The sequence below is a fragment of the Schistocerca piceifrons genome, chromosome 4 (genome assembly GCF_021461385.2).
Source record: "Schistocerca piceifrons isolate TAMUIC-IGC-003096 chromosome 4, iqSchPice1.1, whole genome shotgun sequence".
Classification (NCBI taxonomy): domain Eukaryota; kingdom Metazoa; phylum Arthropoda; class Insecta; order Orthoptera; family Acrididae; genus Schistocerca; species Schistocerca piceifrons.
Window position 1 is genome coordinate 221,830,814 of NC_060141.1, and position 17,853 is coordinate 221,848,666.

Consider the following 17,853-nt stretch of genomic DNA (forward strand, 5'->3'; position numbering starts at 1 on the left):
TCTTACACTTCTAGAAATGATTTCCCATGACTCTGCTAAACCTCTCATTTAGCATATTGAAGCATTATGTTGACTTAGGTCTTGTGGCTTGATAACGTTGGAAACTAACAAACTGATTCATATCAGAAATGCCAATTGTAGATTTATGTTTCCTCCTGAGTACATTTATGTGGAGGCCCATGCAGAGATCAATGATTATTCAGGACACACAGGGATGGAAAACTACTTTTCTGCAAATTTACTGCCTACCAGAAGGTTCTAAGGGTACAGTTCATTCAGGTCAACCAAATGTTGAGATGAAAATCATTGGAACTGCCATGAATTAGTCTAGTAGCTCTGGAAACTATGGATTACTCTAATGCCAGTTATTTCCAGTTATTTTTACATGTCACTCTCTTGCAACACACCCCCATCAATATGAGATGAATGTTATAGAGCTGTCACTAGCCTGCCTAGAAACGTCAAAAACCTTTGGGTTTGCAACGAATTGCACTCAGTTTCAGTCATTTCCTCATTTAATGCCCTTAGTGCCCTTCCTTTATTTCTGTAGACTCCTTCACAATGCTAGCCCAGAGACTTGGCATTTGCACAACAATACTGGTGTCGTCATATTTCCTTTTGTGATTATTTTCAAGGCAGTGCTCGGAGAGAGCTGATTTGTTTGTTTGGTTTTTCTAGTTGGATATGTTGGCGATGTTTGTCACATCTCCCCTCAAATGTTCTGATGGTATGCCCCACATAGGCCCGCGTGGCTAGCAGTGTGGTTTAACGCACTGCTTCCCGAGTGGGAAGGTATGCTCCTATTTCGATAGGAGTGTACTGATCTTTCTGGGTATGGGGCTTGAATAAGATAGATTAGTAATTTTTTAGATTCTCTTCCTTGGTCCTAGTCTCAACCTCTTTCTCAGGCAGTCTTGATTTTGACTGCAATGCCTGTTCAATTTGATGATCTGTATACCCATTCCTTCAGAACACTGTTCATTTTTTTATTGTTGTGATCTTCAGTCCAACTACTTCTACTACTTCTACTAGAGACTGATTTGATACAGCTCTCCATGCTACTCTATCCTGTGCAAGCTTCATCATCTCCCAGTACCTACTGCAACCTACATCCTTCTGAATCTGCTTAGTGTATTCATCTCTTGGTCTCCCTCTATGATTTTTACCCTCCACACTGCTCTCCAATACTAAATTGGAGATCTCTTGATGCCTACATCTACATCAACATCTACATTTATACTCCGCAAGCCACCCAACGGTGTGTGGTGGAGGTCACTTTACGTGCCGCTGTCGTTACCTCCCTTTCCTGTTCCAGTTACGTATGGTTCGCGGGGAAGAACGACTGCTGGAAAGCCTCCGTGCACGCTCGAATCTCTAATTTTACATTCGTGATCTCCTTGGGAGGTATAAGTAGGGGGAAGCAATATATTAGATACCTCATCCAGAAACGCACCCTCTCGAAACCTGTGTAATTGCTCGAGGTAATTTTCGGATAGTGCACTCAGTATAATGTCACTCGATGCTCTGTCCCTACCACCCATCCTAAACATCTGAGTGTCCCAGTCTATATCTGGTAAATTGAAATCTCCACCTAAGACTATAACATGCTGAGGAAATTTATGTGAAATGTATTCCAGATTTTATCAGTTCTGCCACTAATGCTGCTGAGTCGGGAGGTCAGTAAAAGGAGCCAATTATTAATCTAGCTCGCTTGTTGAGTATAACCTCCACCCATAATAATTCACGGGAACTATCTACTTCTATTTCACTACAGGATAAACTACTGCTAACAGCGACAAACACACCACTACTGGTTGCATGCAACACCTTCTGTGCATTTGTAAAAATTTCAGCAGAATTTATCCCTGGCTTCAGCCAGCTTTCTGTACCTATAACGATTTCAGCTTCGGTGCTTTCTATCAGCGCTTGAAGTTCCGGTACTTTACCAACGCAGCTTCGACAGTTTACAATTACAATACCAATTGCTGCTTGGTCCGCGCATGTCTTGACTTTGCCCCACACCCTTCGAGGCTGTTGCCCTTTCTGTACTTGCCCGAGGCCATCTAACCTAATAAACCGCCCAGTCCACACCACACAACGCCTTCTACCCGTGTAGCCACTTGCTGTGTGTAGTGGATTCCTGACCTATCCAGCGGAACCCGAAACCCCACCACCCTATGGCACAAGTCGAGGAATCTGCAGCCTCACTGTCACAGAAGTGTCTCAGCCTCTGATTCAGACCCTCCACTCGGTTCCTTGCCAAAGGTCCGCAGTCTGTCCTGTTGACGATGCCGCAGATGGTGAGCTCTGCTTTCATCCCGCTAGAGAGACTGGCAGTCTTCACCAAATCAGATAGCCCCTGGAGGCCAGAGAGGATTTCCTCCAATCCATAGCGACACACATCATTGGTGCCGATATGAGCGACCACTTGCAGATGGGTGCACCCTGTACCCTTCATGGAATCCGGAAGGACCCTTTCCACATCTGGAATGACTCCCCCCCCTGGTATGCACACGGGGTGCCCATTGGTTTTCTTCCCCTCTCTTGCAGCCATATCCCTTAGGGGCCCCATTACGAGCCTGACGTTGGAGCTCCCAACTACCAGTAAGCCCACCCTCTGTAACTGCCCGGATCTTGCAGACTGAAGGGCAACCTCTGGAACAGGACAAGCAGCCATGTCCGGCTGGAGATCAGTATCAGCTGGATACAGAGCCTGAAACCAGTTTGTCAGACAAACTGGAGAGACTTTCCGTTCAGCCCTCCGGAATGTCTTTAGCCCACTGCCACACCTCGAGATGACCTCCCACTGTACCACGGGTGAGGGGCCAGCTTCAATGTGGGCAGTATCCTGGGCAGCCACAGCCGTAGTCTGATCGGCGGATGCGCGGGTCGAGCCGGCCGTCCCCGACAAACCACCATCCGGACCCCTACAGTGATGCCCATTGGCAACAGCCTCAAGCTGTGTGACCGAAGCCAACACTGCCTGATGCTGGGAGCGAAGGGACGCCAACTCAGCCCACATCCGAACACGGCAGTCGCAGTCCCTATCCATGCTAAATACTGTTGTGCAAAGAACGTCTGAACTAATCTACAGACACCGCACACAATTCGACACAAAATTTTAACTGTTATTAAAATACAAGACTGCCTAGTAAATGCAGTAATTATGCTACTTGCGCACTGCTGACACACTGCACGGCGGCAGAAGGCTAACTGTACTGTCAGTAGCGTACAAAGACTATTTGAAAGAAACAAAAAAAAAAGACAGACTATGCGACTTTACACGTCACAGATATTAAAATGCAAATCTGCCCCTGCTAAATACGAAACTACACAATGATTTGACGGATTTAACTAAATGACTGCGCTAAGAACACTCAAAAAATTTTCAACTTGACTGCAACACATATATGAATGCTAAATAAGCCACTTGTCACTTGTGCACTGCTGACACACTGCTTGGCGACAAAAGTCCTCAGAACATGTCCTACCAACCGATCCCTTCTTCTAGTCAAGGTGTGCTAAAAATTTCTTTTCTCCCCAGTTCTACTCAATACCTCCTCATTAGTTGTGTGGTCTACCCATCTAATCTTCAGCATTCTTCTGTAGCACCACATTTCGAAAGCTTCTATTCTCTTCTTGTCTACACTATTTATCGTCCACGTTTCACTTCCATACATGGCTACACTCCACACAAATACTTTCAGAAAAGACTTTCTGACACTTAGATCTATACTCAATGTTAACAAATTTCTCTTCTTCAGAACTTGCCATTGCAAGCCTACATTTTATATCCTCTCTTCTTCAACAGTCATCAGTTATTTTGCTCCCCAAATAGCATAACTCATCTGCTACTTTAAGTGTATCATTTCTTAATTTAATTCCCTCAGCATCACCCGATTTAATTTGACTACATTACATTATCGTCGTTTTCCTTCTGTTGATGTTCATCTTATATTCTCCTTTCAAGACACTGTCCATTCCGTTCAACTGCTCTTCCAGGTCCTTTGCTTTCTCTGACAGAATTACAATGTCATCGGCAAACTACCAAGTTTTTATTTCTTCTCCATGGATTTTAATTCCTACTCCAAATTTTTCTTTTGTTTCCTTTACTGCTTGCGCAATATACAGATTGAATAACATCGGGTATAGGCTACAACCCTGTCTCTCTCTCTCTCTTCCCAACCACTGCTTCCCTTTCATGCCCCCTCGACTCTTATAGCTGCCATCTGGTTTCTCAAATTGCTCCAGCACTATGGGACTTAACATCTGAGGTCATCAGTCCCCTAGAACTTAAAACTACTTAAACCTAACTAATCTAAGGACATCACACTCATCCGTGCCCAAGGCAGGATTCGAACCTGTGACCATAGCGGTCACGCGGTTCCAGACTGAAGCGCCTATAACCCCTCGGCCACACCTGCTGGCCATCTGGTTTCTGTACATTTTGTAAACAGCCTTTCGGTCCCTGTATTTGACCACTGCCACCTTCAGAATTTGAAAGAGAGTATTCCAGACAACCTTGTCAAAAGCTTGCTCTAAGTCTACAAATGCTAGAAACGTGGGTTTGCCTTTCGTTAATCTATCTTCTAAGATAAGTTGTACGGTCAGTATTGCCTCATGTGTCCCAACATTTCTACAGAATCCAAACTGATCTTCCCCGAGGTTGGCTTCTACCTGTTTTTCCATTCGTCTGTAAAGAATTGGTGTTAGTAATTTGCAGCCGTGACTTATTAATGTGATAGTTCAGTAATTTTCACATCTGTCAACACCTGTTTTGTTTGGGATTGGAATTATTTTATTCTTCTTGAAGTCTGAGGGTATTTCGACTGTCTCATGCATCTTGCCCACCAGATGGTAGAGTTTTGTTAGGGCTGGCTCTCCCAAGGCCGTCAGTAGTTCTAATGGAATGTTGTCTACTCCTGGGGCCTTGTTTCGACTTATATCTTTCAGTGCTCCCTCATTCAGTGCTCCCTCAAACTCTTCACACAGTATCATATCTCCCATTTCATCTTTATGCTCTTCCATTTCCATTATATTGTCCTCAGGTACATCTGCCTTGTATAGACCCTCTATATACTCCTTCCCCCTTTCTGCTTTCCCTACTTTTCCTAGAACTGGCTTTCCATCTGAGCTCTTGATATTCATACAGGTGGTTCTCTTTTCTCCAAAGGTCTCTCTAATTTTACTGTAGGCAGTATCTATCTTACCCCTAATGAGATAAGCCTCTATATCCCTACATTTGTCCTCTAGCCATCCCTGCTTAGCCATTTTGCACTTCCTATCGATCTCATTTTTGAGACATTGGTATTCCTCTTTACCTGCTTCATTTACTGCATTTTTATATTTTCTCCTTTCGTCAATTGAATTCAGTATCTCTTCTGTTACCCAAGGATTTCTACTAGCCCTCATCTTTTTACCTACTTGATCCTCTGCTGCCTTCACTATTTCATTCCTCAAAGCTACCCATTCTTCTTCTACTGTATTTCTTTCCCCCATTCCTGTCAATTGTTCCCTTATGCTCTTCCTGAAGCTCTCTACAACCTCTGGTTCTGTCAGTTTATCCAGGTCGCATCTCCTTAAATTCCCACCTTTTTGCAGTTTCTTCAGTTTTAATCTACAGTTCATAACCAATAGATTGTTGTCAGAGTCCACATCTGCCCCTGGGAATCTCTTACAATTTAAAACCTGGTTCCTAAATCTCTGTCTTATCATCATATAATCTATCTGAAACCTTCCAGTATCTCCAGGCCTCTTCCATGTATACAACCTTCTTTCATGATTCTTGATTCACTATTCATAGGTGGTGAAATTCTTCAGCAAAGCTCTCCTTATCTGAAATTGATCGAGCTCTATGGACCAAAAGTCTTAAGCACTAAATTTCTTTGCAATGGATGGTGACAGCTTGAGGCATGTAGATAAAGGTCAGTGTGCATAGGTTTTCTATACACCCTGTGGGCTAGGTATCTGTCTGTTTTCCACTTAACTAACATATCGAGGAATAGTTGTTGCCCCCTCTGTTAAAACAGTTGAGGAGAGAGCCAAGGAACATCAGTGACACATCTGACTGCAACAACATTAGTGTCATGCAATATTTTGTGTAATGTAATATCTTGTACAGACATTTTTTATTAACCTGACACGTTCCACATCATTACGAAGTGTCGTATTCGTGATCTATGGAACAAATATTAATCTAATCTAATCTATCAGCTGTCACTGAGCACTGCCTTGAATGTAATCATGAAACAGAATACAGTGAGACCAGTATTGTGTTGCAAACACCAAGTTTCTGGGGCTGCTTAATTAAGGACTCTATTGAAGTAAAGTTGTCAGATAAACCTAATAAACAGGGGTAGCAGATCGAATCACCTCCCATCTCCGATTTGTATGTCGTTATACTTGTCTATGTTTTCCAATACAACTTTAATTTCCTTTCAGCAAACTGTATCCTCCTGTACCTTTTTTTCAACTCTTACAATGTTTTAGGAAATCTGAATGTATTGTCACTGTAAAAATAAGAGATATTTAAGTGTCTTGGAGGACTTCGCTACAGTTGTCCATTTATTGCCTTACCTATTGCTTAAGTGGCCACTTGTGCAAATATCTCTTCAAAAATTAGGTTGAAAAATGTGCGGAACTTCCCTTTGTTTGGCTGCAAACAAAATCATTATACTGTTGGATATGAGCCCAAATGTTTACCAGTGACATGTGCCTTTGCATTGTATTACAGCAGCTATGAAACCTATTTATTGCTGCATTTTCATTGTGTTAACCACCTCTATAGCTGATATCAGTAATGCATGCCTTTGCAGTGGTGCTGCAGTTGGAGGTAAGCCTGTTCAAATTCGTTTAGTAAATGAAATTTTCACTGCCAGTATTTGTTCACGAAGGGGGGGAGAGGTGGTGGTGTAAAGATTCTGATCACCAGTCTCTCTACCAATGTCCTGGGTTAAATTCCAAACCTCTCCGCAGTTTCTCACGAAGAGACGGCACATGACACTGTTGATCATCTGTCCATCGGATGGGGATATTAAGCCCCAAGCCCCTCTTGGTGCTATTCAAGAGTGTTGGCTATGTGCTGGCACCACGTTTCACACTCTCCCTTCCCTTAAACTACAACAATACAAACCTAAGATGACTCTGTCCTATCAGTCATAACAGTCTGCCACATACACAATTTGATGCTTCATTTGCAGAACTGGAAAAAATCACTTCCACTAGAGCCTTGCTGTGAGTGGTGGTGCAGGATTCTGACACATGTTCCCCCACACTCATTCGCTAAGTATGGGCCTGTTTATTATATATTTCATTCTGTTATTTTTTCTTGTTTATATCATTTCAGAACAACCAAATCTGTACTGTAAAAGTATGGGACAGGCCATGGCTAAAAAAGAGAGAGGTTACACAAGTTGATTGCACTGCAAAGTCAGCAAGGACGAGACGAACAGTGAGTACTGATCATCTTGAGCTTGAAGCTCTTTTGTCTGTGCTTGTTTTAACAATACATTTGTTTTTGGATGGAGTCCACCTTGAGCAAAACACAATTTTGTTCTATATCCCAAACATGTTTCACTGCGGTTGCAGCATCATCGGTGGGCTTTTATTTTATGGCTTTTTACCAAATGGTATGGTTTTCCTGAGGTATTATGTTTTTATACTGCCTGTTTTGTTTCACAGTTCATCATGTTTCCTCTTTTCGTCATCTTCTTACTGTACATTGAGTTGTCACAATCACTGTTTCACTGTTTACCAGTTGTGAGGACAAGATGTTTTTACAGCTTGTAAACAGCTCAATATACAGAATTTCACTGTGAAGAAGATGAGGAAAAAAGAAAGCATGACAAACTGTGAAAGAAAACAGGTACTATAAAAACATAATGCCTCAGGAAAACCATGCCATGTGGTAGAAAGCCATAAAATAAAAGCCCACTGATGATGGCTGCAACTGTAGTGAAACATGTTTGGGATATAAAACAAAATTGTGTATTGCTAAAGGTGGACCCCATCCAAAATCGTAAGTACTGATAAATGTAAACATGATCCGTAAGTTAGAAGTAAACATAAACGATAAATTCGACTGACTGTTTGTATGTATTCTTATGTCTTTGTTTCATTAATTTAACATGAAATATAGGTACCTAATTAATATGAGATATCAGTATTTCATTTGTGTGTTGTACCCTTAAGAATCAATTCCTGTACAGATCAAACAAATTGTATCACATACACACACACACACACACACACACACACATTACATGGGGAAAGTTTGACATACTCGTAAATTTTGCTCAGAAAGATTTCTCCTTGTCAGTTCACCAAGTGTATCATATTCTACCTCTTGATAAGCCTATGGCATCAGCTGTTTTATAGACTTCTAATTGCTAAACACTAAATACCTTAATGTGGACTACCTAGGCCACCCCCTCGTCTCTCTTCCCATTTGTGGTTGCTCTCTCTCTCTCTCTCTCTCTCTCTCTATCTCTGTCTCTATCTATCTATCTATTGATATATATATATCTCTCTCTCCCTCCCCCTCTCCGCTCCTATCATATCTATGACCTACATCTCTCTGTTTATGGTCTCCAAATAGCTTCATCGTAAGGTAAATATATGAACAATTTTTCCAAGTTCTTACAATTTTTTCTAACAAAACTGAACTTACAGGCACCTGACATAACTCCACTAGGAGGTCTTTTTGATTCTGACACTGAGAATGTTGACATAAAAAGTGCTGCAGCATTTGCCGTGACTGAAATCAATAATCGGCAAAATTCAGATGACAAACTTATCTTGGTTCAGATTCTCAGAGCACAGTCTCAGGTAAGATTATTTTTAACTTCATAGATCCTTCCCACTAACATCAGCTTTTCTGAACTGTGCAGGTAGGAACTCTCTCTACAGTATATCCTACATTCCCATAAGCTTCCTGGCCTCAACCTTTGTTAATAAATGTCGTTTACCCGCCTGTCGCCTTCTCTATTCCCAATCCATCACTTCACAGCACTCTTGTTCCACCAACACACCCACAGTCTTTTCACTTCTCTCCTTTCCTGCTGCCTCTCCCCCCTACCCTACCCTACAACTAACCTCCTGACGGCACCTAGATGCCCTGCCCCTCACTACCTTGTCCCTGTGTGCTCCCACAAGAAGCACTTTACAGTCACTCAACCCTATCCTGCTATCTCTCCCTCTCCCTTCCCAGCCTTCTCCTTACCACTACCTCCCCAGTTTGCTTCTCTGGCGATGTGGTGCTGCTCACGGTCTAACCTTGGCAGCCAGAGGCTGTGGTCTCGTGTGTGTGTGTGTGTGTGTGTGTGTGTGTGTGTGTGTGTGTGTGTGTGTGTTATGTTCTTTACGTATTGTGTCTGATATTTGTGTCCAACTGTAAATAAGCCAAGAATACTGAATAGTCTACAGCAACATTCATTATCATTCCATGTTTGGTCTATTGTCCTTTAAAAACTCAGAATTTTAATTATTAGTCATTTCCCTGTATGTTTAGTTCAGTATGGCAATTTTATTTGTATATGATGATGATGATGATGATACTTGTTTGTTTGCGTGGTAAAATGATGATAGGCCTATCTGTTTATACAGCTTGTAAGTAACAGTCATCAGTTATTCTTCGATAGTCATTAATGTAACCGATAGACAGTAATAGTAGTAGACCATGTAATAAAACTACACATTTTTGTGTAAAGCTAAGTTTCTGGACTCTTTGACTACACATATTTGTTTTCAGATTGTTGCTGGGTCATTACATCACTTGAAACTGGAAATTGGAGAAAGCAACTGTAGTAATGCAAACAGTGGAGCAACTTCAGAATGTACTTTGAGGGAGAATTCGGTGAGCTGAACATCAACAAATTCAGGGGGTATTACAAATATGGTCTAATGCCAAAACTGCTGAAATTATACTTGAATCCCTTTGCCTCTTGGGTATGGCATTTACATCCCTTTACCTCTGAGGACTGGATTTGTTTTCTAAATTCTCTCTCTGATATTCTCTTTCCTTAGCTTACTCTGTTTCCTTTGTAATATTTTCTGCTGCTGTTAAAGCCATTATTACTATGCAATTTCTTTTTCAGACCAGCAAAAGAGGTATATCACTGAATTTGTTTCTTATAATATGCTATTAATCCCATGAAAAAGGAGACAATTAAGTTGAAAAAAGATGTTAGTCTTTCTTTCATGTGCACCTGATCACTAATGATAAAGGTACAAAGAGACTACAAATATCTGTAACAAGTCAATAATTATTTGAGGTGAATCAGTTGGACACATTACCCAGTGTAGGTGTACACAGTTCTTCTTGTTTTAATGTGCAATTTCACACCTCTTGCCCCTCTGCTGTATCAGATCATTTGTAACTTTGATTTTTTTGTTTTTATATATTTTGTGTCATGAACCCTAACAGTGAATATGACCATCATGTTAGGTCACAATATTATGAAACGTAGAAGTGAGGTATGTGTGTATCTCATGATGTACATCACAAAACATTGGCTGGCCAAAACAGCTATGACAGGCTCTCTCTGTTCATTTGTCACTGAGTGGCTTATTTAAGATGTAAAACTTTTGGGGAAAGAGGGGGCAGTATTTCTGAAATCTGAACTATTCACATGCCTGTGGTTTTAGTTAGGTGACTAATGACATTGTATGTAAACAGTGGTTTGTAGTGGAACTTCGGAACCTAGATTTGTTCAAACATTAAGTTATCTCAAAGGAAATGACATACCACCATTAGTTCAAAAAATCTCATTGTTATGAGAAACAAATGCCTCTCTATTTGCATGAAAGCATCAGCGTTATTGAGAGAAGATCTCAAGTGGATATACCTAAAGAAGGCTTTTGTACATCTTTTCTTATAAGCGGTATTTAATAAAACTGTGTATCTATGGGATATAATTGCAGCTGTGTGATTGTAGCCATGTTTCCCTGTTAGGATATTCACATGATGAAGTAACTGATGGGAATTAGTATCTGAAACAATAATTGTAGCTGGCATTTCCCAAGGAACTGTGATGGGTCATTTCTTGTTCAAAATCTATGTAAATAATTCAGATAATGTCATTTGCCATCTATTGAAGTCAAAAGAACATCAAAATGTATCACAAAATCATTTACACAAGATATCTCAGTGGCACAAAAAAACATCTATTGGCTCTGAGTAATAGAATGTGTGAGGTCTTCCATGTGAGAAGTAAGAGAATACCATTGAAGTTCTGCTACATGGTAAATGATGCAAATTCAGAAAAATATCTAGGAAATACAGTTATTCATAGCTTGACCTGGAATGAGCAGAAAAAAATATTGAAGGCAAACCAAAGACTGTGTTTTATTGCCAAAAGAGAAAAAGTCATTAAAGAACTCCTGCAGACTACTATTGTGCAATATTTTTACCAAATAGAGTTGACGGCAAACATAAAAAAATAACTTGTGGTCATGGTTCTTGAAGTTAACTGCTTGAGTGGTCCTGCTATGCAGTGCCACTAGACCGTGCCATGTGACTTCACCTTTTGCAGTTGGGGCAGGTGCTGAAAGACACCTCCAATCGAGTCAAGTTACTAAATGACATAAACTGTTTTGCAACAGTTCTTCTGCATTGTAATTGCAGTGTCTTCTCTATACAATTACTTTTACAACTGCTGGTAATACAGATCACTACTGTATCATAGCTCACAACAGCTGTACTGGTTTGGCATTAGATACTCGAATGACAGTTCTCAAGTATTCTTCATTTGTTCAGCCATTAACATTCTTTCTCACACCCTTTTTCTCTTTTACTTCAGAGGCATTACTATTCCAGGTCACCAAAGTATTAATGGACCTCCGCAGCAGGTGGAGATGCGCATTCAACATTGCACCTTCTCAATATGCTGAGATGACTTCCTTTTGCATCCACTTGCACATGCATCAAACCATGGTGTGCACAATGAGATGTTCCACACTTAACTACTACATAAACTACGTTTTCACTTTCCACAAACACCTTTCATCAGCCTAAGTGCTTACAAGTGGAACATGTTGTACCATAGAATCACTATGTTACATCACAGATGCTCCCACTGAAATGAAGGATGTCATGTAACCCAACTTACTAAACTAATTACAATATCTCATAACATTAAAAAAAATATTCTTTAAATAACAATAGGTACTTTCATTTATATTATTATTATTATTTTTATTATTACTAGTACTACTACCAGTATGTAGAGTTCCTTAAGATTTATTTATTTATTGATCATCCATTTTATCGTGTACAATGATATAGAACGTGTCATACGTTAACACAAAAAAACTTAAATAATAGTGTCTCTATACAACGCGTGCAAATAATTAAGTATATAAAAAAAGCAAATCATACAGATACGTATAAAATCATGCAGACAACCCAATACATAAACCAAACAAATTCTAAGTTTACGTTATATCCAATGACACATGGCTATGTTTAACTTAAGTAATGGATGTCTTCAAATTTGTAAAATTTACAGTCATCAACACTGTAAAAGCTTTCATTTATAAGTATTTTCATAAGCTCATTTTTAAAAATTTGCAGCTTTGGTATCTTTTTAAGTCTTAAGGAAAGGGCACTAAAAAAAAATTTTGGGACGATGTAGTACACTTTTTTGATACAGTGATTTCTTTCGTACTTCTCTATGGAAGTCAGTTCTGTGTCATGGTAATCACAGTTCAAGGAAAAGAGCTAGGGATAGAATTTAAAAAAGCATGTACTTTCATAGATATAAATAGATGGAAGTGTCATAACTTTCAGTTCTTTAAATATTTCTGTACAGGATTCCGTAGGTGCAATCCCTTTTATAATTCTTATCGCTCATTTCTGAATATTAAAGGAGTGTTTTGCAGAACATGAGACCATATCTCAATAGACCATGCATGATAGGCACTCATCACTGTTTCTTCACTGCACTTCTTAGTAATAACAGCATTTACTTAGTTTTTTATTGAGTCATTCTATATGTTTATCCCATTCAAGATGCTCATCTAACCAAATCCCTTAAAAATTTAGTATTTGAAGCTTGTAGTATTTCATGCGTGCTTAACTTCACTATCATGTTAGGGATTATGTTATTTGAAGTATTAATAAATAGACGATTTAATTACTTTATCATTTGTTGTTTCTGTTTTTTGTGTAAGTCAGTCACATTCTGAGCTTTAACAAAGAGACTAGTATCATCAGCAAACAGTGCAGCGTCGGTTTGTGTTAAGTAACTTGGTAAGTCATTTATGAATATCAAGAACAACAGGGGTCCCAACACTGATCCTTGGGGTACTCCATGAGTAACTTTCTCATATCCTGATAAGGATGATTTACCATCATGAACTATTTCCACTTCTGGTATGTAGCACGTAAGTACAATTTAAACCACATACGAGCAGTGCCACGAACTCCACAGCAGTATAGTTTTTCAAGCAAAATTTTTTGATGAATAACATCAAATGCCTTAGATAAGTCTAAAACAATCCACAGTTCATTTCATTATGATAAATGGAATTTAGAACAAGTTTTAGGAAATTGTACGTAGCAGTTTCACTTGATCTGTTTTTTTCTAAAACCATTTTGTTCTTTGGCAAATATTCCACATTTGTTCAAAAAAGTAGAGTCTTTCGTACATTATACTTTCAACAATTTTTGAGAAACAAGACAACTTTGGTAAGGGTCTGTAGCTTTTTACATCATAAGAATCACTTTTTCTACATACTGGTTTTATTGTTGATGGCTTAAGTTCTTTATGGAAAGTACCAGTGCTGAAAGAAACATTAATTATATCAATGAGCCGAGGAACAATATATTTGCTGTGTTGAATGACTTTGTCAGGAATGACATCTGAACCACAGGAAAATTTAGTTTTTAGTTTGCTGATTGCATTGTCTGCCTCTTGTACTATTACAGGATGCAAAACCAAAGTTTTAGGATTTACAGAGATGTTATGATTAACTTTTATGTGACTTTGATTTATTATAAGATTTTGCACTAAACTTGTCTAGTGGTTATTGATTATAGTGGCAATTTGTAAAGGACCATTATAGCTTTGCCTTCACTTTTAAGAACAATGTTGGTGTTTGCTTTGATTCTGCCGGAGTTTGTATTTATCACATTCGAAACTGATTTCATTTTTTGCTATCCATGTTTTTTTTATGTATGAATCGTTGCTTTAGTTTTTTGCTGCTGTAATGACTTTCTTGTACACTTTTCTGTAATAGTTTACATACTGTTTCAGCTCTGAAGATTTTCTTATCCCCTGTGTTGTCCAAGTGTTAGTTCTGGTTTTTACATTAATGTTCTTTAGAGAGAATGCTGTTTCATAGTTATACTTGTAACAAGCTAAAAAAGACTCAAACTTCATATCTGCATTGTCATATTTATCCAAATTCTAGTCTGAATTTTTTAACAATGTATTAAAAATTCTAATGTTGTCCTCATTTATACCTCTTCTGTAGAAGTATTTCTCACTTTTCCTGGGATTTGTATTGAGTACATTATTTACACTAAATTTTATTGCTTCATGATCTGAAAATCCAGTTTCAATCACTTCTACATTATGATCAAATGTTTGCAAGTCAAAAAATGTTTGATCAGTTGGTCTTTCCAAGTCTAGTGTATTCATGGACAGTGGGTTATAAATTATGTGAATATAGCAAATTGTTCAGTTTAGACACATTTTGACAGGTTTATGTTGAAATCTCCAACTACAATAATATTTTCTTTAAAATTCCGTAATTCACTAAAGAGTTTTTCTACACTGTCCAAGAACGCCATAAAGTTGCCGGATGGGATCAGTATGTACACACAAAGATTATTTTGGATTCTTTAAGTTCACAAACACAATATTAAAACACTTTTCAATGTCATTTATGTTACTGAACCCAATTTCTTAGCATTCAATTCCTTGCTTAACAGATATGCATATTCCTCCGCCTATAGAAGTCTCTCTACAGAAGCTACTAATAATTTCGAATCCTGTTATTCTAGCAGGACATGCTTGGTGTTCCTTTAACCAATGTTCTGTCACACAAAAAACTGAAATATCCTTTAGCTGATCAAGTGAAAGTACTTCTAATTCAGCAGTTTTACTAGTTATACCCCGAACTTCTGGTAAAAAATTACTAATGATTTATTGTCCTTGGGAACTGTCATACTGCTCACCTCAAGAGTTTGGTTGCTGCTTGTCTTCAATAAATAATCCTTGTAGTAGCCTGGTGGTCACACTTTTCTTTTGCTTGAAGCAGTAAAAATCACCCGCCTATCAAGTGGTTTAGTTGACACTGTTGTTGTTGATGTCAGTAGCGTAGGATGTCTTGTTGCTTCTGATGATGATTGCTGTGCAGTGAAGCATGCTGTTGACTGGCAGGAAGGATGTGGGACAATAATGGGGTCATTCTCCTTGCTGAATTTATGATGTCTCAGATTTTATGGCATACTGGTGTCTTACCCTTAATATTTAGATGTAGACCATGTTGTGTAAAGTGCTTTCTCTCAAGGAACTCTATGGATAAGAAACGTAAGTTCTGGAATGCTTTGCAAATCTTTTCAAACTGTCTGTTGGCCTTGATGATTACATCATTCACAGTAGAAGTGGTTATAAAGTCGTGTCTACGAGGAGTCCTATGACAATTACAGGTATTCTTTTAGTGGAGTTCAACATTTCTTTCAAATTGTTAGTGGCTTTAAATATTACATTTTTATATACATCATTAGCACCCCCCCCCCCTCCCACCCCCCAATAATATTGTGCATTGTAACGAACTGGAGATATTTTCAGCATTTATGTTTCTTGAGATTTCATCCAAAGGTGCTCCAGGTTTTACAATGGAAGCAGCATTTACATGAAAATCATCACATAAGATTCCAGAAAGGCCACATCAGTGGCTATCAGAGTATATCATTATTTTAAATCTGGAAATCTGGGAATTGAAGTTCATGTTTATCTGCACATGTTTGTTTGTAAAGTTTGCTGTACTTGGAGGTAGTTCTGTCTTCAGCACACTCTGTGTATTGCACATTGTGTTTTTAAGCACATGACTGTATGTAGGCCTTCTGTGTTCTGTATGTACTTCAGATTTCCCTGCACCCATTTCTGCCTTAGTTCTACAACCATTAACTGCTGAATGACAAATGTTTTCACAGTGTTTGCACTTCATTGACCTAACATGTTCATGACTGTTGTCATTAGCTTTACTGTCTGACTTGTTATGAAGGCTTTGTATCATTGACTGACTGTTTTCTGCTTGAAGACACGTGTTTTCATTCTGTCTGCAATGCACTTGTTTCATTGACCTAACATGTTCATGACTTTCATTGCTAGTAGTGCCGTCTAGATTGCTGCAAAGGCTTTGCATCATTTTTTTAAGCATTTTAGAATACTGTTCACACTTTTCCACAACAGACTGTAGAAAAGTCAATACACTTTCCGTTTGACCACTGGCAAACATTTCAGTTGCGGACTGACGACCACGACACGCAAACACTCCACATGCAAATTTGAGTAATTTAAGTTAATAGCGCCAAAACACTCTGTATGGTACCATTTTTGTAGTGTAGAATAAAGTTGGATTCCTTTATGAACAATTTATATACTTACAGACACCAAGAAATTAATTTTCACTTAACAATTTATACACACTTCAATACTGGTCACCATATTTCCACCCCTTTTTATTTTTAAAGAAAAAGAAATCCCCTTCAAGCAATTCAGCTTGCTTAGACAAAGGATAGGGTTATACGTAACATACTTTGTTCCAAATATAGGTGTACATGTAATCTATGAACCGTAGTTCACTGCATTTTAGAATCTGGTTAATGACTTTTCCATTTCATATTTTATCTCTCTTTATATAATATTTCCTATTGCACTATCATCCCATTTGTTTATATATTCATTGTTTCATTGATCACAAAAGCATAAGTTTGTCAAATTTATTGAGATAGAAAATGTTTAATTTCATTTTTACCATAAGGAGTTAGATGTTGACTGTTTAATTGGCACCAAACACTACAATTTCGCAAACAGTCACCAATGCCCAGATAAGTCTACTAGCCTTTAACTGTTTTGGAGAACACTTCAGCAGTGTGACTAGAAGTCACTATACAGCTTCCTATCTCTTTAAGAGCTGCACTTAAGCTTTCTTCTATGGTCAACTACTGTGTAAATACCTTCTAACCTTTTCCGTGCAAGTGTCCCTTTATCAATTCCTCTATAAAAAAATAAATAAAAAACGGTTCAGGACTTTCCATCCATGGATTCGTCTGACCTAGGTATAGGCCATCACTTACAAGAGTCACCTAATCTTTAAACTTCAGCACATTCATTATACAGTTCAGGTCACTCCTTCTGTGACCTCATCTGACTTACGCATATGCCATACTTTCCGTGAGCCCACCTGCCCTTTACCTCTCCCATACGTAGGTGAAGTTGAGTGCACGCCATCTTATATCTTTAACAGTATACACAGTTTCTAGCCCTAATCTTTCCGCATCCCAAAGACGAACATTTCTCTGTAGCATCGTGACTGTCCGATTATTCCAAATGTGTGTTTCCTGACTCTTCCTTTTGTACCTTCTTAATCATGCTTTATATATATTGCTTCCCAGGTTCTGTTGAGAATACCTGTAGGTTTGCTCTTAATCTCTGTCAAGTCATTCCAGTTTATGTAACAAATAAACCTGGCAATGCTTCGAAATTGCTAAATATGTATGGGAATTGTATATGCATCCTGATCTGCCTTTCTCTCTTCTCTCTGTCCATGTTCTCCTCCATCTCCTCCTCTTCCCCTCACTCGTTGTCCGTCTCTCTCCCCCCCCCCCCCCCCCAAAAAAAA

At 38.8% G+C, this 17,853-nt stretch overlaps 1 protein-coding gene across 1 annotated transcript in view; it reads left to right on the forward strand.

Moving 5' to 3' along the window:
• The window catches only part of LOC124794887 (multicystatin), a 189,125-nt gene that overhangs the window by 108,837 nt on the left and 62,435 nt on the right, over positions 1 to 17,853 (forward strand). Inside the window, exons 10-12 of the mRNA XM_047258583.1 lie at positions 7,346 to 7,450; positions 8,671 to 8,826; positions 9,749 to 9,853. Of these exons, the coding sequence (XP_047114539.1) occupies positions 7,346 to 7,450; positions 8,671 to 8,826; positions 9,749 to 9,853 (366 nt within the window). The remainder of the gene's footprint in view (positions 1 to 7,345; positions 7,451 to 8,670; positions 8,827 to 9,748; positions 9,854 to 17,853) is intronic.